The 25,136-nt window shown below is 42.7% G+C and overlaps 1 protein-coding gene across 1 annotated transcript; it reads right to left on the bottom strand.

The window, feature by feature from the left end:
- Window positions 1–1,371: 1,371 nt before the first annotated feature.
- Window positions 1,372–22,973, bottom strand: LOC311136841 (EF-hand calcium-binding domain-containing protein 4B-like; the record flags this gene model as incomplete). The annotated part of the gene is made up of 17 exons (XM_084171131.1): window positions 1,372–2,969; window positions 3,435–3,511; window positions 3,988–4,089; window positions 4,498–4,612; window positions 4,888–4,969; window positions 6,169–6,298; window positions 8,231–8,591; window positions 8,993–9,081; window positions 9,263–9,311; window positions 9,581–9,652; window positions 9,754–9,941; window positions 11,234–11,329; window positions 11,499–11,589; window positions 14,879–15,025; window positions 16,197–16,398; window positions 16,628–16,739; window positions 22,758–22,973. 17 exons carry the CDS (start codon window positions 22,971–22,973, stop codon window positions 2,882–2,884), a joined length of 2,217 nt encoding a protein of 738 aa, XP_084027257.1. The 3' UTR covers window positions 1,372–2,881.
- Window positions 22,974–25,136: the final 2,163 nt, after the last annotated feature.

Below are 25,136 nucleotides of genomic sequence, written 5' to 3'. Positions count from 1 at the left end.
ATCACCAATGCAACAACTGGAGTTGTTGCATTGTCCAACTTTGACCTCCCCTCACAGTTGTGTAGTACTGTTACCAGAGGTGTCAAACTCATTCCACGGAGGGCCGTGTGTCTGCAGGTTTTTGGTTTCTTTCAATTAAGGACCCAGACAACCAGGTGAGGGGAGTTCCTTACTAATTAGTGACCTTATTTCATCAATCAAGTACAAGGTTGGATCGAAAACCTGCAGACACTCGGCCCTCCGTGGAATGAGTTTGACACGTGCGTTACACCATCCTTCCTTTCCAAATACATTCTATCTGCAGCCAAGATACAGACTCACTCACAGTCCCCTTGCTCTTCCATGCCTTTCTGTGAAGATCATCAGCACAACACTTATGACTGTTCAGAAGATGTAAGACATGCCATGTATGAATAGACCAGTGGCTAGTAATGAGTGGGTGACATTTGACAGATGTACAATCCATTCAGTAAAGGGTCTGACTATGTTCAGTAAGGGCAGGGACAGGTAGTTTCATGTTGAGCGCTTACTTGTGAGCTCATAGATTCTTTTCATAGTTTATAATATTCTATTGCTTGTTTTATTCTATTTTACACGCTGTGCTATACATACAGATACAACCTATACATACCTGCAGATAAACAAGTTGATACTGGATCAAAATAAGACTAACTTAAATAGAATCCAATAAATAGACTATTTACAATAGCATGCATACAACACTTGTCTTTGGAATTAAGTCAGTGATTTAAGCTGACTTACTTTAAGGTTTAGCCTTCAGCAGATCTAACACATGACTAGTGTTATGTCCTGTTAAAACGCTGGGCAGAATCCCACACAGCACTTTACTTAGTCCCCTGTAGCTCAGTTGGTAGAGCATGGCACTTGCAACGCCAGGGTTGTGGGTTCGTTTCCCACGGGGGGCCAGTATGAAAATGTATGCAGTCGCTCTGGATAATGAGTCTGCTAAATGACTAAAATGTAAATGTAGTGTTATTCCGGTTTACCACTCATGGCATTCAGTTGGTTATTTACACCAAGTACTAAAACATGGTTGCCACTATTTCATGTCAGCTACTGAAATTGTGCTATTTATGTTAATTTGGTATGACAATTCTGAATTGAAAAATAGCTTTGTATTGTATTGTTAATTGTACCTCCTGTCATGTAACAGTTCAATAAAATGTAACGCTCAAGACCAACATTGTCCACTAGGTGGCATCTGAAATTCGAGTTTCATAACTGCAACCACTGTGCTACTTCAAGGAAATTGTGTTTTTATTTTTGTTCGATTATTTCATTCACAAGATCACTGAAATAAATATACAATATATATTTATTATTCAGAGAAACCATACAACATTTTTAATATTTACATTTTCACATACATTATTGTGCAAGAACACAGGCACAGTAGCGTGGGTTCATTTAGAGTAGTCATGGTGCTATGGCACACTGTCAAATACACAAGGAATTCTCTCTATACCGGAGGGCTCCAAATGATGACTTCTCAGTAACCTTCAACATCACAGAAAATACACATACAGTAGGTATCTAATGATACCTCCAGTGTCTCATACGTATCTATCGGTATCTGAGGTACTTTACAGGTGAAGTGATGGTATCCATTGCAATATGTTTTATTTCAAACAGGATTTGTAAAACTAGAACATTTGTTCAAGGATACTTGGTGCTATATCAACTTTTATGGAATTATTAGGATAAATGTTTTAGTGCGCCCACAAACAAATACCTCTAAGAGAAGGCAAATAACTTGGAAAAACTGAGCAAACAACTACAGTACAACAACAGAACTCCTTCATAGAAATAACACTGCGCAAATAACATAAAAAAGCCAAATAGTGGTGACTGTTTATATGCAAACGCTTTGATAAAGGTACAGTATGGTCAGAGCTTTACTACCTTCCATTGTCATTGCAAAGTGTAAAACTAACATTTATGTGTAAAAGGAGAAGCTGCCAGTTAGACTTTCTAGACACATACAGATGTAGGATCTTCACTTGATCACCGTTGTTGCTGAGAATTTTCCTGCGCTCCAGGATTTACATAGATTCACTGAAAACTCACACTAAAATATTATATTAACAGTATTGTACTTTTCATGTAGCCCAATAGCCTAACCATGAATTAGCAACATTACATCGGCAGAAAAGTGTGAATGGTGTAAATGTTCAAATCCTGTTGCTGCAGGAATATTTTGCTGGGACAATCCTGGTCAAATTAAGATCCTACATCTGTAGTTGACTTCTGGTAAATCGTCCCAACATTACATATACAACACAGTAAACCTTATTACAGTTGAGGGATAGGCTCATCTATTAATCAAAATGATCTGAGATAAAGTAGTAACTGAGATAAAGTCCAAATCTGACAAATGTTTTTACCCTTTACTACTGGAAAATGTTAAATTGGTGCGAACGAAATTCAGATTTCACGAAGCCTAACCCAACTATAAACAAGGTTGACTTTTCTTTTTTCAGTACATTTGTCAGATAATGTAAACTGTACTGAATTAAATATAAAAGTAGTCTAGTTATTGGTTTTGCCTTAGCTAGTTGAAAATACATTTTCATTAAAAATAAGTTGTCATTAGGGAAATCTATATTTTATTATAGTAGTGCAAGACTGTATTTTTAAAAATGCCCTTTCATTTTTTTAAAGAGGTGTTTTTAAAAAACCACAGATTCAAGAAACAGGTGTACACACCGCAGGTGGACTGAGTGACAGTGAGAGGTATTGTGCTGTAGATCTTTGAGTTCTTAAGGAACCCTAGTCAGAATATACTGTACATCTAATTAGGTGAGTTCACCATCACCTTGTGTGTTGAGAAGATAGAAGCTAGCTAGTAGCCTTCTTGTTGCTAGCAGCAGGACCTCTTCTTCTGTGAAGAGCTGTTTACCAGTTGGATCGTCTTCTCTTTCTCTCTGTCCTCCTGCTCTTTCAGAACTCTAGGAGACACAGGAGAAGAGATCTTACTCAGAAATTAATCCAAAGTCACATACTGTAGTGTAGGTTAACTGTTTATTATTGAGAGTGAGAACCCAACCTCAGTTACAGTGCAATAGACTTGACTAGAGAAATCTCACACAATATTGGATTCTGATACTATTATTGAAGTTGGGAGCATTTCAAGTGTTAGGATAAAGTTGTCTGACACATTTGGCTTAAAGTGAGTTGTCAGATTTCACTGCAGACCGCATAAAGCCTAGCTTGGACAAAGTCCAAGCAGACAGTTATTACATTTTTGGCCTGACAGTATTAAGCTTGTTTTCCATTCGTATAGCCTTGTTAATTAATGGCCAAAATCGAAATGACAAATAGTCGTGTTAAGACAATAGTAATGTGGAAGAAGTAAGACTTATGTCCTGTTAAAACGCTGGGCAGAATCCCACACAGCACTTTACTTAACTCACCTTGCCAAATGTACCATAGAGTCTACAACCTTTTGTCCGGAACAAGCACTGCACTCATAGAAAATCAACTGGCAGTCCTGCAAAGGAGATTTGATAACTGTCATTCTCAGATGAAAAACAGGAAAGTCAATGGGATGTACAGTACAGTGCTGCGATTGGAACCGGCTGTAGTAGGTCGATCATGCTCTCCTCTCCCACACAGCCTCCCACTCAGGCCTCTTTAGTAACATTAAGGTAAAGTTGTCTGGACTAATGGCCATAGGAGCAAAATGAAAAAGAAGAGCAGCTCTTGACTGATCTAAGGCACTTAGCAATTATCTATCACCATAGAAACTACAAACCCAAAGAAAAAAAAGAGGGATGTCGGAAATCGGAAAAACAACTCCTGGACCATTTTGAGGCCCACTCACACATCGTTAAAACCCCCACATTTTGTTGCTTTTACTTATTCAGTGAGAAGATGGCCCACCACTTTGTGGCTGTGGGCACTGAAGCCTGTGGGTTGAAGACTGGGCCATTAACACAACACCCAGGGAATAGCTGATAGACAGACCTTGGCTAATTTCTCGCCTACTCTCGTCTGAACCTCCCGCTCGCTCTCCTTGTCCGTTTTGTTTCCCAGCAGCATGATGGGAATATCGTCGCCGGCCCCCTCCTGTGAAGAGAGACTGAGATGATGGGCACTGATGCACTCCATTAGGGCTAGAACCTCAGCGGTCCCTTTCATATCCCCAGTGGGTGAGCAGCATTCAGCATCGCAGGTGTTTAACATCAGTGTTACACTGAGCAAGATCACAGACAAATCTATATTCACTACATGTTGTGTACAGATAGTACGTGGCACACAATCCATAACGATAATGGATGGTAACATGTATCGTGCATCTTTACAAATATCCAGTAAGAATAACAATAATTTGCGCATTTGATCTGATAGTGTATATAAATGTTATGTCGGCCTACATTGAATGTGCTATTGAGCAGGAGGAGACCCTCAGTATTACCTACATGTGTAGGCCTGCTATTTCAGAGGTGAGCAGTGAAGTGTTAGGGCTTGTCTTACCTGTACACTGGTCAGCCACTGTCTCACCGCAGTGAAGCTCTGCTCAGCAGTGATGTCATACATGACTACCACACCGTCAGCCTTGCGGAAGAACTGCTTGGTGATGCTGCGATACCTGAAGGAGTGGAGAAGGAAAACTGATCATTCCTCCATTTGTACTTTATCCTCATGTATATAGTTTCATTAAGATACTATTTTCAAGTATCATGTGCAACATGGTCTCATTAGAAAATACTGTCAAGAATACTGACATTTAAGCATTGTAGTAATATGTCCCTTCACTGACATTATCTATGTGCCATAGAGCACAACTGCATGTAGCAAAACAAAAGCTGCTGAGGTAAAAATTTGAACGTGTGTAAATTCCCTTAGTAGAGTCATGTTTCCCACCTCTCCTGTCCTGCTGTATCCCACATCTGCAGTGCCACCTGGCTGTTGTCCACTGTTATCGTTTTCACACTGTAGTCTATGCCTGTTGATGCAGGATGGACAAGATATCACTTAAGTCATTTACTATATTTTGCATTCCAATAATATTTTTTCCCTGTAATTTTCTGTCCGTATTCTTTTTAGAAGTGCTGGGTTCGTAGCAAGATAGGAAAAGGTTAAACAATGATGAAAGGAAACAACAATTGATTTCCGGGCTAAATCTGGATAGAACAAGGAACTTCAAAGGATATTTGTCCTTCTGAGTTTCTGAAATGTTACTCATCCATTGATGGTTGCAATCAACTATAGTTGTTCCCAGTGCTCAAATAGAAAAGGAGAAACAACATGTTTTTTGTCAATGACTGCATCACAATTGCATCAACAAGAGTTGAGAGTATATTGCCTATTGTTCTAGAGGGACCATACAATTCAAAATCCATCTGAGTTTCTCCTAAAAATTACTATTTTCAGAATCAAATAATTTTTGTGTTCTTCCAAACAGGGCCTAAATAGAGAGGAGATTAGAGATCTGGAGCTGTTCGTACCAGGCTGCAGAATGACAGGAAAGGAACACTGACTTCACAAGCCGTCTCATGTGATGCTGTGTGGGTTGGGACATGACGTAATTCAGTATGCTCGCAGTCAGTCAAAGAACAAACTAGGTTTGGGTGTGTAACATTAACCTACTGAAGAACAGAAAGGCCAGTATCCAGTCATGGTCAGTATCCAGTCACCTACTGTACAACAGAAAGGCCAGTATCCAGTCACTTACTGTACAACAGAAAGGCCAGTATCCAGTCATGGCCAGTATCCAGTCACCTACTGTACAACAGAAAGGCCAGTATCCAGTCATGGTCTGTGTGAATACAAGTCAGTCAATACAACAGCACCACAATATGGTTTATCTGCTTAGGCTGTTGCCTATGTAGTGCAAGATCAACACAACATAGTCGGCTTTCCACAGTGTAAGCAATCAGCATTTAAAAGAGCTTAATGAGTAAAGCCGTTGTGAGAGGGAGGGTGAGGTCAGCCAGCCACAGGTCTGGGGGCTCAGCTCTGCCCTGGGTCATGTTGATTAGGACACACCATATCAAAACAGTTTGCAACATAAAACAAAAACTAGATTCCTATTCAAGTCCAGGTAGTTCCACCCAGTTTCAGTCCGTTGTGTTCCGTTGGTGCCTAATGAAAACCCTAATCTGCTCTAGAAAAGGAACCCTGGAGAGGCCACTCACTACTCACCCACGGTGGCAGAGGTGCCTGGGTAGAAGCAGTCGTCACAGAACCTCCTGAGGAGGGAGGTCTTCCCCACGCTAGAGTTCCCTACCAGCACGATCTTAAACAGGCGGTCCGGGGGTGATGCTGCACCCTCCTGAAAACAACACAGAGAGATGAAGCAGAGGGAAGAGGTCATTCTATAGGTTTCATTACATTTTTCCAAACTCCATTTTGTGCTTCAGTCAACTTTTCCTCAAGTAATTATCAAGATATATGCAAATGTATTCAAAATAAAAAAAAGAAATACTTTATTAACATACGTTTTCAGACCGTTTGCTATGAGACTCAAAATTGAGCTCTGGCGCATCCTGTTCCATTGATCATCCTTGAGATGTTTCTACAACTTAATTGGAGTGGTAAATTCAATTGATTGGACATGATTTGGAAAGGCACACACCTGTCTATATAAGGTCCCACAGGTGACTGTGCATGTCAGAGCAAAAACCAAGCCATGAGGTCGAAGGAATTGTCCGTAGAGCTCCGCGACAGGATTGTGTCGAGGCACAGATCTGGGGAAGGATTCCAAAAAAATGTCTGCAGCATTGAAGGTCCCCAAGAACACTGTGGCCTCCCATCATTCTTAATGGAAGAAGTTTGGAACCACCAAGACTCTTCCTAGAGCTGGCCGCCCGGCCAAACTGAGCAATCGGGGGAGAAGGGCCTTGGTCAGGGAGGTGACCAAGAACCCGGTAGTCACTCTGACAGAGCTCCAGAGTTCCTCTGTGGAGATGGGAGAACCTTCCAGAAGAACAACCATCTCTGCAGCACTCCACCAAATCAGGCCTTTATGGTAGAGTGGCCAGACAGAAGCCACTCCTCAGTAAAAGGCACGATAGCCAGCTTGGAGTTTGCCAAAAGGCACCTAAAGGACTCTGACCATGAGTAGCAAGATTCTCAGGTCTGATGAAACCAAGATTGAACTCTTTGGCCTGAATGCCAAGCGTCACGCCTGGAGGAAACCTGCCACCATCCCTACGGTGAAGCATGGTGGTGGCAGCATCATGCTGTGGGGATGTTTTTCAGCAGCAGGGACTGGGAGACTTGTCATGATCGAGGGAAAGATGAACAGCGCAAAGTACAGAGAGATCCTTGATGAAAACCTGCTCCAGAGCACTCAGGTCCTCAGACTGGGGCGAAGGTTCACCTTCCAGCAGGACAACGTCCCTAAGCACACAGCCAAGACAACGCAGGAGTGGCTTCGGGACAAGTCTGATTGGCCTAACCAGAGCCCGGACTTGAACCCGATCTAACATCTCTGGAGAGACCTGGAAATAGGTGTGCAGCGATGCTCCCCAGCCAACCTGACAGAGCTTGAGAGGATCTGCAGAGAAGAATGGTACCCAAGAAGACTCGAGGCTGTAATCGCTGCCAAAGGTGCTTCAACAAAGTACTGAGTAAAGGATCTAAAAACGTATGTAAATGTAATATTTCAGTTTGTTCCATTTTATTACATTTGCAAAAATCTGTTTTTGCTTTGTCATTATGGGCTATTGTGTATAGATTGATGAGGGGAAAAAAACGATTTAATAAATTTTAGAATAAGGCTGTAATGTAACAAAATGTGTTAAAAGTCAAGGGGTCTGAATACTTTCCGTATGCACTGTAGAGTAAGTTCCTAGATGACAGTAAACCATGGAAACTTCCTGAATCACTCATTCAACACACACAAGTAGCTAAACCTGTTGCCAGGGTAACTGTGGGGTCAAGTCACTCAAAGAGAGAAACCCAACCCCTGTGACTGCTGTTGTCCTATCGCAGGTCTGCTCAGACAGAAAAACAGGGCTTTGTGAACACATTGTGCTGTACATCCACCCCTCTTGCACCCCTCTTTATACGGGGTAAGAACCAACAAAAACACACTGACCTATACACAACCCTGAAGGACTAAAGAGGAAGGCAAGGTTATTTTAAAGGGGAGGTTACTTGGCCAACTGACACCTTCTCATGTTCTATTGATTAGAGACAAAACAAAGTATGTCCACATTAGGACCAATCAACCTTGTATCTCTGAGCATACAAGTCTTACATTCACCACGGTCTCCTTGCCGACAGGCTGGCCCCTGGGGGACGTAGGCGTCTCTGTCTCTCTGGTGTCAGCTGGCTGCTGCTCCCTAGTCGGAAGAGAACTAGGAGGATATATTGAGTTCATCTGCAGCTCTATGTGCTCTGCCTCCTCCCCTTCTTCCTCCGCCTCCTCGCTCCACTCGCAGAGCTGGGCATGGTAGTCGTCCTGTAGGAGCTGGGGTAGGTGGTCCTCCTCTATGGAGATGATCCTCTGGAGGGGTCTGTGGGGGGGGTTGGAGTCTACCACATAATCCAGGCTGTAGCCATTTACTCCCCCTGGGCTCTTCCTCTTAGAGTGGGGGAGCCCTCCCTCCTCTTCCTCACTGGAGAGACAGGGATGAGCTGGTAATTAGAGGGACACATGTGAATTGGCTCACAATTGCTTTTTTTGGAACATAACGGTATGGCTGTAGAATGTGAATTGACTAAGCATTTGCATTTTCAGAACAATGTAAATACAGTACAGACATGTTCTGCACAGAGCTACAACTGTAGCCCTATTGAACAGCTTTCTGTCCTACATTTGAATTCTGTGTCATGTGCTTTGTTCTACTTTGTGTAATGCCATCTACTTAGAAAATATGAATCATTCACCATTAATAACTACTCAAGCTACAGTCATACTGAAGAAGTGTGTATTGTAGGTGAATTGAACATTTGTATAAATTAAGGCCTCCACAACTGCATGAGACAGTATTCATTCATTTCAGAGCAAACGGTGTACCATTTAAAGGCCTTTTTGTCAAAGGGATTCAGAGTATGTGATCCAGGCCTCGGGTTCCAAGTAGGATTTTCAACAGTATTCCTTGGTTTCTGCAAAACAACAACAAATGTAATCTACAGTTTGATTGCAATTGGATTTGATAGAACATGTTTTCTAGGTTCCATGCTTTTCAAGGAATCATGTTTTTAGGATAGGATCTATCAAACATATCATACAGACAGACAGGATTTCATAAATGGACAATGAAAAAAAATTCATGTGAATACTTACTTGATAAGAGGACATATCGTGTTCATCTCGTAAGTGTTTGTTCATTTCCCTGGAGACAATATAACAAGGAATGGGTTCATTGCAAAAAATAAAAACACATTTTCTAAGAACTAGTGTGAAACAGCTTCGAGGAGTTTGCCTGAGGTCAATACTATGCTATCTGCTCGATGGATGCGTGGCCTTGGTTTGTAGTGAAAATAACATTGTACACTATTGTACAGTATGTTAATTGCTCCTTGATTTGGAGAACAGTGGCCCTGAACTGATATAACCCACTGCCTCTCTCCTAGTGTGTGTCTGTCTCCTCTCCTCTCCTACCTCAGGAGGTCAAGTTGTTTCAGCAGGCTTGCTCGCTCTCTCTGCAATCCCTCTGTGACCTGGTACATTTCCCTGTGTTAGAAAACAAATCCACATAATCATGTACTGTGGACTCACAAGGAGACCCAAACAGTCAGCTAGCCAACCAGTCGGATACAAATAGGCAGACTTACATCTCCCTCTCCTTGTGCAGGCGTGAGGACTGTTCCTGCAGAAGGCCCAGCTGCTCCTGTGCCAGGGTCAGCTCCTGACTGGTGTGCTCCAGCTCCTGGGCCAGATCCTCATTCGTCTGCTTCAGCTTCACGTTCTCCACCTTGGTCACGTGCTGCTCGCTGTGCAGCTCCCGGCACTGACATTCCAACTGGGGAGGGGACACAGGGGAGAGGGGCCACAGTCACAGAGGAGACACACAAAACAACACTACAGCCAAAAGCAGACACCCTACAATATACACTTTCATTTCATTTATCTGATCATATGCAGCTTGAAAAACACAATTTCCCAGACACTTCTATGCAGTAACAATCATAGTCTGGAGTCTAGACACTATGATTGCTAAGGATGATCAATGTGTGTTTGCTATGATACACCAAGCATTGATGAACAGAAATCTTCTAAACTTGCATAACACATACTGGCCTGGTCTGACCCACACACATCCATTAAAGCCAGGGGTTGTGTGAGGACACACAGATAAGGATGTTGTTTGACTGTAGCCTCAAACGCTACTATCACTGTTCTAAATATATAAGCCCAAGTGCTACAACAGCGGATCCAAAACAACAAGATACTTTATCTAGCGACACTGCAATGAGGCTAGCCAGCATAGCGTCTGGATGCCTGCTTTACAGCATAGAAATAGAATCTCTAGAACGGACATTCCCATTCAAGTCAATGTTCTGCCATTCTATTTCCATGGTTGGCAGAGAGGAACATGGAATGTGAATTACAGACATAATAATTAGAGGTGCCAGGGAGCTCTGAGAGAAGGCCTTGGTGACTTGGGTACAGTAGGAACTAAGGCCTTGTTCCCCTTTGTAAAGCAAAGTAAGAAGTGCTGGTAAGACTAATTGTTATCGATTAGTTTACTCCAATTAGGGGTGGGGTGGTAGGGGAAAAGAATAAAGGAAATATATGTAATAAATAAATAAATAAATAAATAAATAAATATATATATATATATATATATATATATATATATATATATATACACACACACACAAAACAGTATATTGGGATTGGAAATGATGCAGACAATTACAATGATGGAAGCCACAATCTGCAATATTAAAGCTGATCCACCCCCCCAAAAAAAATAAAAAATAATATAGGACTAATTTCCAATGGACAAATTAGTCTTAAAAGCTTCAGTGGAGTTCTGTTTGTGAGAGTGTGACGGTTGCACATGATCATCTCTTAATTTCCATTACAGAATAAGCTGCAGACACTCAGCAACAGCTCTTAGAGTACTAATTCATAATAGCTGGTGACAATTCTGTTGATATCAATCAGTTGATATCTCACATTGTTCAAAAACACTTTCACCAAAATTAGATTTAATCAAAAATAATATTAAGTTCTGTACAGTGCAAATCTACCCATCAGTGTGATGCCTGTGATAATCAATGACTCATCATTCTTGTCCCTACTCACCCTCCTCTGTTTCTGGAAGATCTGATCTAGCTCCCTCTCCTTACTGGACAGCTGATGCTCTAGATCCTGACTCCTAGACAGGAAGCGCTCAGAGTCCTGCAGGAGGGAGAAAGAGAGTGAGGGAGAAAGAGAGTGAGGGAGAAAGAGAGTGAGGGAGAACGAGGAAAGGAGAACGAGGAAAGGAGAACGAGAGAGCAAGAGCATCTTTCAGAAAACTGAAGTTACTAACAAGTCTGGTGTATGCAGTGGGAGATCTCTCCTTTACCTGCAGGAGGATCCTGTCCTTCTCATTTTTGATTTGCTGCTCCATTTCTTCATATAAGCGCTGGATCTCATCGTCATGTGTTGCTGCTTTTCTGTTCGGATTTAGAAAATGTTTTTGTTTTGTTAATGCTAATAAAGCATTTTCCACATAATAAAATGGGCCACTCAAGTGTTGTTATCAAATGTTTAAATAAGCTTTCAGTCTAGCATTTCAATCATACAGTAGGTAATTGTAAGCTATTATGACGCATTCCAAACAGGCACAGCAACAAATAGATTTTCAGATGAGTACCAGAAAAAATGTGCACTTATTATCAGTGTACAGTGGGGGGAAAAAATATTTAGTCAGCCACCAATTGTGCAAGTTCTCCCACTTAAAAAGATGAGAGAGGCCTGTAATTTTCATCATAGGTACACGTCAACTATGACAGACAAAATGAGAAAAAAAATTGCAGAAAATCACATTGTAGGATTTTTAATGAATTTATTTGCAAATTATGGTGGAAAATAAGTATTTGGTCAATAACAAAAGTTTCTCAAAAGTTTCTTACTTTGTTATATACCCTTTGTTGGCAATGACACAGGTCAAATGTTTTCTGTAAGTCTTCACAAGGTTTTCACACACGGTTGCTGGTATTTTGGCCCATTCCTCCATGCAGATCTCCTCTAGAGCAGTGATGTTTTGGGGCTGTCGCTGGGCAACACAGACTTTCAACTCCCTCCAAAGATTTTCTATGGGGTTGAGATCTGGAGACTGGCTAGGCCACTCCAGGACCTTGAAATGCTTCTTACGAAGCCACTCCTTCGTTGCCCGGCCGGTGTGTTTGGGATCATTGTCATGCTGAAAGACCCAGCCACGTTTCATCTTCAATGCCCTTGCTGATGGAAGGAGGTTTTCACTCAAAATCTCACGATACATGGCCCCATTCATTCTTTCCTTTACACGGATCAGTCGTCCTGGTCCCTTTGCAGAAAAACAGCCCCAAAGCATGATGTTTCCACCCCCATGCTTCACAGTAGGTATGGTGTTCTTTGGATGCAACTCACCCTTCTTTGTCCTCCAAACACGACGAGATGTGTTTTTACCAAAAAGTTATATTTTGGTTTCATCTGACCATATGACATTCTCCCAATCCTCTTCTGGATCATCCAAATGCACTCCAGAAAACTTCAGACGGGCCTGGACATGTACTGGCTTAAGCAGGGGGACACGTCTGGCACTGCAGGATTTGAGTCCCTGGCGGCGTAGTGTGTTACTGATGGTAGGCTTTGTTACTTTGGTCCCAGCTCTCTGCAGGTCATTCACTAGGTCATTCACCGTTCTTGTGATCATTTTGACATTTACATTACATTTAAGTCATTTAGCAGACGCTCTTATCCAGAGCGACTTACAGTTAGTGAATACATATATATATATATATATATTTTTTATACTGGCCCCCCGTGGGAATCGAACCCACAACCCTGGCGTTGCAAACGCCATGCTCTATCAACTGAGCTACATCCCTGCCGGCCATTCCCTCCCCTACCCTGGACGACGCTGGGCCAATTGTGCGCCGCCCATGAGTCTCCCGTTCGCGGCCGGCTGCGACAGAGCCTGGATTCGAACCAGGATCTCTAGTGGCACAGTTAGCACTGCGATGCAGTGCCTTAGACCACTGCGCCACTCAGGAGACACGCAAGACCCCACGGGGTGAGATCTTGCGTGGAGCCCCAGTTCGAGGGAGATTATCAGTGGTCTTGTATGTCTTCCATTTCCTAATAATTGCTCCCACAGTTGATTTCTTCAAACCAAGCTGCTTACCTATTGCAGATTCAATCTTCCCAGCCTGGTGCAGGTCTACAATTTTGTTTCTGGTGTCCTTTGACAGCTCTTTGGTCTTGGCCATAGTGGAGTTTGGAGTGTGACTGTGAGGTTGTGGACAGGTGTCTTTTATACTGATAACAAGTTCAAACAGGTGCCATTAATACAGGTAACGAGTGGAGGACAGAGGAGCCTCTTAAAGAAGAAGTTACAGGTCTGTGAGAGCCAGAAATCTTGCTTGTTTGCAGGTGACCAAATACTTATTTTGCAAATAAATTCATTAAAAATCCTACAATGTGATTTTCTGGAGAGAAAAAAATCTCAATTTGTCTGTCATAGTTGACGTGTACCTATGATGAAAATTACAGGCCTCATCTTTTTAAGTGGGAGAACTTGCACAATTGGTGGCTGACTAAATACTTTTTTCCCCCCTGTATAGTGTCATTCACATCTGAAAAATCAAAAGGGATAACTATAATTACTTAACCATTCAAGGCCTAACCACTCCGGTCAGCTTTAATCAAACCCCTGTGTCTCTACAGCTCTGAATACAGCAAGAAAGACATTCACACGTTTTGAAACAGCTGCAAAGTGTGAGCCACTTGTCATAAAACCCAACCATAGCAGCTTCATCCAACATTTGCATTCCTTTCACTCAGAAACGGACTCAAAAACTGGTTGCTCTTCAACTATGTGAAACTGTGTGATAATGCACCACTATGGTACAAAAGCTAAGCGGTGCTCAGTTGAAACATGACATAATAAACCCCGTGTAGCTCAGTTGGTAGAGCATGGCACTTGCAATGCCAGGGTTGTGAGTTCGATTCTCACGGGGGGCCAGTATGAAAATAAATAAATAAATGTATGCACTCACTAACTGTAAGTCGCTCTGGATAAGAGCGTCTGCTAAATGACTAAAAATGTAAAATGTAAACAAGTAGGTAGAGATTGTCAAGTAGTATTCCTTTGCGTACAATTGCCATGAACATTGTCTGACACAATTTGGAGAAAGTGGGAGTTTAGGGAGCACATTCACAAGCACTTAATATTGCTTTGGAGCTGGAAGGTTAGCCACATCCCAACAGTTGAGTAAATGTGTCTCTTGAAATAAAAGTTTGTTCCACCCACACTGTAAAACTTTAACACTTCTCCCCTCCCAAGGCAGCACTAGCGCTTAATGTGTGGAATTTAGCAGGCTTAACTAAGGACTACAAATCTGTCAGTCAGAAAAAGTTATACTTTTAGTACAAAAAAATAATAAAAAGGGAAATAAACACAGAAAAAGACAGATATATAACTGGGGACGATCATTCTACAGATGCCCTAATGCAAAGAAGGTTGAAATGACATTCATATCGTAGCAAGCAGTAGGCTACTTTGCCCTTCGTTACTCAGGCAGAGGTTATCTGTAAAGGAACATTGAGCTAGCCTGGTCCCAGATCTGTTTGTACCGTCTTGCCAGTGACCATAGGAGTTGGCAAGACATCACAAACAGATCTGGTACCAGGCTACAGTGAGCTACTAATTGCACAAATTCTACATGGGTACCAATACCTGATGATATGCGATATTTCTACCTTTTAAGGGCGCTCTCCATCTCCCTCTTCTCCTGGTTGACCTCTTTGATCTGGAAGGTGACCCTGGCCAGGAACTCCTCAAAGTTGGACAGGAGATGCGGCTCATCTCTCCTCAGCTGGGCCCACAGACTACGCACCTCACCAGGGCTGATGGAAAGGGGGTCAGAACAAAGATTAGTCTGAATGACAAGACCTGGAATACGGTCTGTATTCTGTAGTCAGGTTTCTGTGTAGAACAACTGTACTGAGGTACTTCTTGGTGAAAAAATGTGTGTACTTGAAGTTGAATTACACTTGAAGGTCAATGTGAACAATTAGGGCAATGTAGGCAGGCAGTGGGTAGCTGTGGGCTGCTTGCAGCCGTGCTTACATATTTGCGCAAAATTGACATTTGGTCAAGATGATCTTAGCCTAGAAAATCCCATTTCCTGTTAGTAGAAAATAGAGCTATTTTGATACAACAGTTTAAATGCAATCTTTGTCTGTGCCATGGTCTTCACGTCAGTGTTCAGATAATGACTGGAATAATGTATTTATAAAACATTTTTGGCAGGGCAATATGTGGAAAGACCAATTGAGAAAATTATCTCATACAATGCATGTTTGATGGATCTCTGTTCATTGAAATTAGGACTGATTGATCAGACTAGCAGGCCTCTGGATACTCCTAAACAAATATGGAAACTTTCCAATCCTCACAGTAGAGTTCTATGCCATGTCAACTTCAGGAAAACACACCAGAGGTTGAAGCAAACTGATCTGATCTAAATTGTCAGCATTCCTTTCTGGTTCTAACCCAGGTTTACAGACAGTCAATAGGATGTACTTATCAATTTGACATCCTCACCTACTACCGTTTACTTTTATTGAGCCACACTTGTTTGCTAAAGGTGAGTTTAGTCATGCATTATGCGAGGCCCGGCTTTCTCGTTTCTCTCCTCTGAACGCCTAGAGTTCAGAAGGCCAAAAACATGAATGTCAGTGACTATAATGATTTGTGCAAGGTTAAATAACCCAACTCAATTTAGATTAACTTTTCCTTTGTCTGAGGTTTTTGGGGTAGATGACAGTGACTTCAGGTATTTAATCTGTTTTCTACTTATACATGTCTGTAGACTTTATGCTTGTTTGTTAAGCTTATAGAATTTTCGGAGAAATATCAAAGCAAGCCGATTGAAACAGAATGGTTAGCACTACTGTTGTTTTGCACAGCTGACTTCAATCAATCTAACCATTCTAAAGGAATAGACTGGTTATTGTTGAGGGATGGACAAAGGATTTCCCAGTATGGACGTCATAGACAAAAACAAACACTGACTCCTCAAAGACGTTGCTGGCACCCAAGCTCTCCATGAGCATGCAGAAGTGCCTCTCCTCCTCATCCTCGCTGCCCGTCAGCCTCTCCTCCCACTGGGTCTGGTACAGGGAGTCTGGGGGGCCCTGGGTGGCTTCCTTGGCAATGGGGTTGGCCTCCCCCATCCCCTCTGTTAAAGGGATCCTCCGGCCAAACAGGAACTCACCTGGAGAAATAAGAGTCCAGGAGATGATTTATAATATCCTTTACTCCCTCTCTATGTACCTGCACCTACTCAGCGCTGCATACTCTGCTTGCACAGTGCACTAGCATGGTTAATGTTATGTGGAAATGGAAGATACATCAAATCAAACTACATCACTTTTTCAAAACAATCACAGCACATCAACATACATTGGACAGTAGAAAGTGAGAAGAGAACATAGTCAACGCACTGAACCCCGAGGAGAACTCCTGCAAGGTGAGGTATCCGTTGCCGTCAGAGTCCAGGGTGTCGAAGACATTCTCCAGCTCCTCTGCACTGAGGGGCAGCTGTCCATGCAGCCTCTGTGGAGCAGGACACACAACACAATCAGGCGCCATTGACACAACTGGGGACCTGAAGGACTCGGAGTCTCTACGTTAACAATCACAGGCGGCCGGCGGGACCTTAATTGGGGAGGACAGGCTCATAGTAATGGCTGGAACAGAATGAATGGAATGGTATCAAACACAAAAAAACACATGGTTTCCATGTGTTTCATGGCATTTCATTCACTAAATTCCAGCCATATTATGAGCTGTCCTCCCTTAGAATCCTACTGTGCCAACAATAGAGTATGGTTCAACAGCTGCCAGCCAAGCACAAACACCTGGCAAAACACTCAACAGTATCATAAGCATCAGAAGAGATGGTCATGTATCCAAGTACAGGACTGCATATGTACTTCATGTTCATAAAGTGTAGGATCGTGTATTATTAGCACTCACACAACCGATGTGATGGATGTAATGTGAGTTCATGATGAAAGAATCGTTAATAACTAGGATAGGCTGTTTCATAAAATGTTTATATTAATAAACTTGTGACATTAATTAATTCAGATTGAACTCAAACATTACAGAAATGAACAATTCTGCCCAAAGTCAACAAAAACATCTAAAAACAGTCAACATTAGCCTTGACAACATAAGCCCAAACCACCATTTACACGCCAAGGCCAAGCAGTGTGAAAGCAAACAGAGACTAAATTACACTCTGAAACCCTGAAAATAAGCAGTAAAGACCACAATGATCCAGAAAAGCCAACCGCTGCCACACCTCTGTGAGCTGGGCATGTCTATGTTTACACTGAAACCACTTGTGAAATTCATAGTAGGAACTCCTTGTAAACTCTGTTATCTGGGCTGAACACATCCCTTATGTCAGCAGACAGAGTTCACAGCCTGAGACACCCCTGGCACTCTCTTGGTCATGGTGTGAAAAACATTGTAAGGCTGTTTGTGCATCAGCAGAAAATGATACATGTGCACATACAGTGGGGGAAAAAAGTATTTAGTCAGCCACCAATTGTGCAAGTTCTCCCACTTAAAAAGATGAGAGAGGCCTGTAATTTTCATCATAGGTACACGTCAACTATGACAGACAAATTGAGATTTTTTTTCTACAGAAAATCACATTGTAGGATTTTTAATGAATTTATTTGCAAATTATGGTGGAAAATAAGTATTTGGTCACCTACAAACAAGCAAGATTTTTGGCTCTCACAGACCTGTAACTTCTTCTTTAAGAGGCTCCTCTGTCCTCCACTCGTTACCTGTATTAATGGCTCCTGTTTGAACTTGTTATCAGTATAAAAGACACCTGTCCACAACCTCAAACAGTCACACTCCAAACTCCACTATGGCCAAGACCAAAGAGCTGTCAAAGGACACCAGAAACAAAATTGTAGACCTGCACCAGGCTGGGAAGACTGAATCTGCAATAGGTAAGCAGCTTGGTTTGAAGAAATCAACGGTGGGAGCAAGTATTAGGAAATGGAAGACATACAAGACCACTGATAATCTCCCTCGATCTGTGGCTCCACGCAAGATCTCACCCCGTGGGGTCAAAATGATCACAAGAACGGTGAGCAAAAATCCCAGAACCACACGGGGGGACCTAGTGAATGACCTGCAGAGAGCTGGGACCAAAGTAACAAAGCCTACCATCAGTAACACACTACGCCGCCAGGGACTCAAATCCTGCAGTGCCAGACGTGTCCCCCTGCTTAAGCCAGTACATGTCCAGGCCCGTCTGAAGTTTGCTAGAGTGCATTTGGATGATCCAGAAGAGGATTGGGAGAATGTCATATGGTCAGATGAAACCAAAATAGAACTTTTTGGTAAAAACTCAACTCGTCGTGTTTGGAGGACAAATAATGCTGAGTTGCATCCAAAGAACACCATACCTACTGTGAACCATGGGGGTGGAAACATCATGCTTTGGGGCTGTTTTTCTGCAAAGGGACCAGGACCACTGATCCGTGTAAAGGAAAGAATGAATGGGGCCATGTATCGTGAGATTTTGAGTGAAAACCTCCTTCCGTCAGCAAGGGCATTGAAGATGAAACGTGGCTGGGTCTTTCAGCATGACAATGATCCCAAACACACCGCCCGGGCAACGAAGGAGTGGCTTCGTAAGAAGCATTTCAAGGTCCTGGAGTGGCCTAGCCAGTCTCCAGATCTCAACCCCATAGAAAATCTTTGGAGGGAGTTGAAAGTCCGTGTTGCCCAGCGACAGCCCCAAAACATAACTGCTCTAGAGGAGATCTGCATGGAGGAATGGGCCAAAATACCAGCAACAGTGTGTGAAAACCTTGTGAAGACTTACAGAAAACGTTTGACCTGTGTCATTGCCAACAAAGGGTATATAACAAAGTATTGAGAAACTTTTGTTATTGACCAAATACTTATTTTCCACCATAATTTGCAAATAAATTCATAAAAAATCCTACAATGTGATTTTCTGGATTTTTATTTCTCAATTTGTCTGTCATAGTTGACGTGTACCTATGATGAAAATTACAGGCCTCTCTCATCTTTTTAAGTGGGAGAACTTGCACAATTGGTGGCTGACTAAATACTTTTTTTCCCCACTGTATATGGCAATGCTGGCAGTTGCTAGAATACATCATGAAGTGTAAAAAAATGTACAGTGCCTTTGGAAAGTATTCAGACATTTTGTTACGTTACAGCCTTATTCTAAAATTGATTAAATATTATTTTTTTCTCAACAATCTACACACAATACCCTATAATGACAAAGCGAACAGGTTTTTCGATTCTTTTGCAAATGCATAAAAAATACAAAACAGAAATACCATATTTACATAAGTATTCAGACCCCTGTTTCCATTGATTAACCTTGAGATGTTTCTTCAACTTGATTGGAGTCCACCTGTGGTAAATTCAATTGATTGGACATGACTTGGAAAGGCACACACCTGTCTATATAAGGTCCCACAATTGACAGTGCATGTCTGAGCAAAAACCAAGCCATGAGGTCGAAGGAATTGTGCGTAGAGCTCCGAGACAGGATTGTGTCGAGGCACAGATCTGGGGAAGGGTACCAAAACATTTCTGCAGCATTGAAGATCCCCAAAAACACAGTGGCCATCATTCTTAAATGGAAGAAGTTTGCAACACCAAGACTCTTCCTAGAGCTGGACGCCCGGCCATACTGAGCAATCGGGGGAGAAGGGCCTTGGTCAGGGAGGTGACCAAGAACCCGATGGTCACTCTGACAGAGCTCTAGAGTTCCTCTGTGGAGATGGGAGAACCTTCCAGAAGGACAACCATCTCTGCAGCACTCTACCAATCAGGCCTTTATGGTAGTGGCCAGACGGAAGCCACTCCTCAGTAAAAGGCACCATAGTGCCCTCAAAGCTCATCACTAAGCTAAGGACCCTGGGACTAAACACCTCCTTCTGCAACTGGATCCTGGACTTTCTGACGGGCCACCCCCAGATGGTAAGGGTAGGTAACAACACATCTGCCACGCTGATCCTCAACACGGGGGCCCTTCAGAGGTGCGTGCTCAGCCCCCTCCTGTACTCCCTGTTCACTCATGACTGCATGGCCAGGCACGACTCCAACACCATCATTAAGTTTGCCGACGACACTACAGTGGTAGGCCTGATCACTGACAACGATGAGACAGCCTATATGGAGGAGGTCAGAGACCTGGCCGTGTGGTGCCAGGATAACAACCTCTCCCTATTTTTTAAACTGCATTGTTGGTTAAGGGCTTGTATGTAAGCATTTCACTGTAAAGTCTACACCGGTTGTGTTCGCCACATGTGGCAAATACAATTTGATTCGTCAGCCCACTTGGAATTGGCCAAAAGGCACCCAAAGACTCTCAGACCATGAGAAACATGGTTGGTCTCTTTGGCCTGAATGCCAAGCGTCACGTCTGGAGGAAACTTGGCACCATTCCTACAGTGAAGCATGGTGGTGGCAGCATCATGCTGTGGGGATGTTTTCAGCAGCAGGGACGGGGACACTAGTCAGGATCGAGGCAAAGGTGAATGGAGCAAAGTACAGATAGATCCTTGATGAAAACCTGCTCCAGAGCACTCAGGACCTCAGACTGGGGTGAAGGTTCACCTTCCAACAGGACAACGACCCTAAGCACACAGCCAGGACAACGCAGGAGTGGCTTGGCTCAATGTCCTTGAGTGGCCCAGCCAGAGCCCGGACTTCAACCCGATCTAACATGTCTGGAGAGACCTGAAAATAGCTGTGCATCAACACTCCCGATCCAACCTGACAGAGCTTGAGAGGATCTGCAGAGAAGAAATGGGAGAAACTCCCCAAATACAGGTGTGCCAAGCGTGTAGCGTCATAAACCAAGAAGACACGATGCCGTAATCGCTGCCAAAGATGCTTCAACAAAGTAAATGGTCTGAATACTTATGTAAATGTGATATTTCCGTTTGTTTTATTTTTATGAATTTGTAAAAATTCTGAAAACCTGTTTTTGCTTTGTCATTATGGGGTATTGTGTGTAGATTGAGGAGGAAAAAAACAATTTTATCAATTTTAGAATAAGGCTGTAACGTAACAAAATGTGGGAAAAGTCAAGGGGTCTGAATACTTTCCGAAGGCACTGTATAATAGGTGTTCATAACTTTGCCAAATAAATTACTTGTGTATCTGCTTTGTCCTTATGGATAAACAAGGTAAGCCTAATCAGACGTAGTAAATAACCGACTATATCAAAAACCATCTTGCTTATGGCAGAGAAATACATTTTCTGTTCTATCTACTCAGGATTTCTAATAATAGACCAGCAGAAATGCATTTCAGTTGCATAACACTTATATTGATAGACTAGGTTAACTTGACTAATTTACACAGACAATTGTAATGAATTATACAGGAGTGCACACGGTTATGCATTGACGTTATTACAAAATAGGCTGATTTCATTACTTTCACAACTCATAATGAACACGGGGAGCGGGTCTAGGGAAATTGTTTTGTATATTTCCATAAACATTGGATCAAAGGGATCTATTCTATTGAGAGACCCTGGTCACGGCGTGGGCTCACAAGTGCTCGATCAAAGGAATATTCTGCCATTGATGAATATGTAAGAGGCGTTTGGATCTGCACAGTAATGCAGATGAAGTTGCTGTATGACAAAGCATGGCTCTGTGTGGCTCTTTGCAGCCCATGTGTGTCGTGGGTTCATGTCACTCTTTTCACATGCTCTCCTGAATTAGAAAGATACAGGCTATGTCCTCAGAATCATCTCTAATGAGCACACCACAGAGATATAAAAGTTATCCATTTAATTCTATGGAGCACACGCAGTCCCTGTCCTCCACATGCAGCCTTGTGAAATGACCAGATTGTTGTCTCCAAATCCAACAAAGGTCTATGGAGGATTTGTTGCAGTTGTTAGGTTTGGCATTATTTCCTCATTATTTAGCCTAATGTATGCTATTGTTAACAGCAGTCATTCAGATGCCCTAACAAAAGCCTAAATTACAACAATAATGAGCTATGGGAGCTGGTGCATAGGTTAGGATACATCCACAGAGTAATCCACAGAGTATCATGTGTTCTCTATCACAGTAGTTCAAAGGAAACAATTATGCTAGCACTAGGCTGGGACAATTCTTACTGGTTCCTCAGGGTAAAGAGGCTAACAGGAAATATGTATTATTCTTCTGAATTAAGCATCCAGTCCACAGGGAAAAAAGTCTCAAATGCTACTGAATGCAACTCCAACAAACCCACCACAACTCATGATTGTTTTGATCATTCAGAGCAAGAATCACAGTTCAAAACACAACTATAACAACTTGCACTGTAAATCAATATCAAAAGTCGGCAGTTTAAAATATGTGTTACTCTGACATAATGACATAAAAGTAACATCTAGGCTATACATGACTAGGTAACTAATATAATCACAGTACTAAGGATGGGAACATGCATAACTCACATCTGGTGTAGCCTAAACATTTCAATAACTTCTCATGGGACGGTTTGGTCAGACTCAGTGATCCCATATACAGTAGGTGATCTCACCTGCATGTCCCGGTGGGTGATGAAGCCCTTGTCCTCGATGTCACAGATCTGGAAGAAGTCATGGGTCTTCTCCAGCATGGTGCTGTGTCCTGTAGATCTCTCACCGCCTCCAGCCTCACAGTCCTTCCAGTCACACTCTGCTGGGCTCTGCTCCCAGTCTCTGTGCCGAGGAGCACTCCTGGAACTCACTTTGGGGGTACTGGTGAAAGCTGCCATGGTGTGGTGTGGCTCCTCTCGCTTCCTCTACTCCTTCACATGGGTCAGGTGCACTCAGGTCTAGACAGGGGTTGAGAAAAGAGACCCAGAGTAGAGATTCTGGTTCAGGCTGCAGCACAGAGGCTCTCAGCAGCGATGTCACCGCTTGTCATCTCTTAGCAACCGCCTCTTTAATTAGTCGATGAAGCCCAGGCTCTGAGCGAGAGAGAGAAAGGTAAAATAGATCCCTTCAAATAACCCTCTCTCTGAATGAAGGAGCATGAGACATGTCAGACTATGGTCTTTCTTAACATAGCATTTTATGTTGTTCATTTTGTTTTGATAACATAACCTAGGTCTTATTACAATATAATGACTTGTAGTCTAATAATGCAGCCAACTAAAAAACATACAGTACAACAAGCCTAGGAAAGATGCAAAACTCAAAGCTCACAAGGAGAGAGTTAGCCTACTTTGAACACATCAACAAAGAATGGTGCTAAAGAGAAGTGATGATAAACAGTGAAGACAACACTTGGGCTGACTACTGGGACAAAGAGGAGTGTGCAACTAGATATTAGGCACATCTTAGAGAAACCCATTAAGTAAATTCACAGAGCAGACGGCAGATGTTCCAAGTATGAGCTTAGTTCCCTCCCCTATCAGTGGGAAGTATCATGTTCTCTATCACAGTAGTTCAAAGGAAACAATTATGCTAGCAATAGGCAGGGACAATTCTTACTGGTTCCTCAGGGTAAAGAGGCTAACAGGAAAGAGACATTCTTCTGAATTAAGCATCCAGTCCACAGGGGCAAAAGCCTCAAATGGTATGGAATCCTACAATTCTTACAGCACAGTATCATGCAATGCATCAACATAGGAGATTGTTGAACACTCAATCCAACAAGGTTGACTGGTGTATCCACAAAAGACTACAGTACTACTGTGCTCTTCGTATGGCACACATTGTGACCAAAGCATGTATGAGTGATGGGATTGATGATCGGTGACAAGTTGAGAGCTGGAGGAGTACTTTGGCCTGTCTGGAAGGGCCGTGCCTCGAAATATTGACTGGTAAAGCCACACGGTGGTTAGGCCTATATGGGCTCCTGTGTGCACTGGTATGGAAGACTGCCTTAAAGGGGCTGTCCCCCTCGCCTGTAAGCTGCAGGCTGAGTCACTGTAGGGCAGGCAGAGAACAGACAGCTCACCAAAAACACATGCACGCCGAGTCAGACATACAGTGGGGGGAAAAAAGTATTTAGTCAGCCACCAATTGTGCAAGTTCTCCCACTTAAAAAGATGAGAGGCGCCTGTAATTTTCATCATAGGTACACGTCAACTATGACAGACAAAATGAGGAAAGAAAATCCAGAAAATCACATTGTAGGATTTTTAATGAATTTATTTGCAAATTATGGTGGAAAATAAGTATTTGGTCAATAACAAAAGTTTCTCAATACTTTGTTATATACCCTTTGTTGGCAATGACACAGGTCAAACGTTTTCTGTAAGTCTTCACAAGGTTTTCACACACTTGCTGGTATTTTGGCCCATTCCTCCATGCAGATCTCCTCTAGAGCAGTGATGTTTTGGGGCTGTCGCTGGGCAACACGGACTTTCAACTCCCTCCAAAGATTTTCTATGGGGTTGAGCTCTGGAGACTGGCTAGGCCACTCCAGGACCTTGAAATGCTTCTTACGAAGCCACTCCTTCATTGCCCGGGCGGTGTGTTTGGGATCATTGTCATGCTGAAAGACCCAGCCACGTTTCATCTTCAATGCCCTTGCTGATGGAAGGAGGTTTTCACTCAAAATCTCATGATACATGGCCCCATTCATTCTTTCCTTTACACGGATCAGTCGTCCTTGTCCCTTTGCAGAAAAACAGCCCCAAAGCATGATGTTTCCACCCCCATGCTTCACAGTAGGGATGGTGTTCTTTGGATGCAACTCATCATTCTTTGTCCTCCAAACACGACGAGTTGAGTTTTTACCAAAAAGTAATATTTTGGTTTCATCTGACCATATGACATTCTCCCAATCCTCTTCTGGATCATCCAAATGCACTCTAGCAAACTTCAGACGGGCCTGGACATGTACTGGCTTAAGCAGGGGGACACGTCTTGCACTGCAGGATTTGAGTTCCTGGCGGCGTAGTGTGTTACTGATGGTAGGCTTTGTT

This window comes from Coregonus lavaretus (assembly GCF_964263955.1).
Source record: "Coregonus lavaretus genome assembly, chromosome: 11".
Taxonomy (NCBI): Eukaryota; Metazoa; Chordata; class Actinopteri; order Salmoniformes; family Salmonidae; genus Coregonus; species Coregonus lavaretus.
Note: the sequence above shows the minus strand (reverse complement) of the source record. Positions and strands in the feature narration are given on the sequence as shown.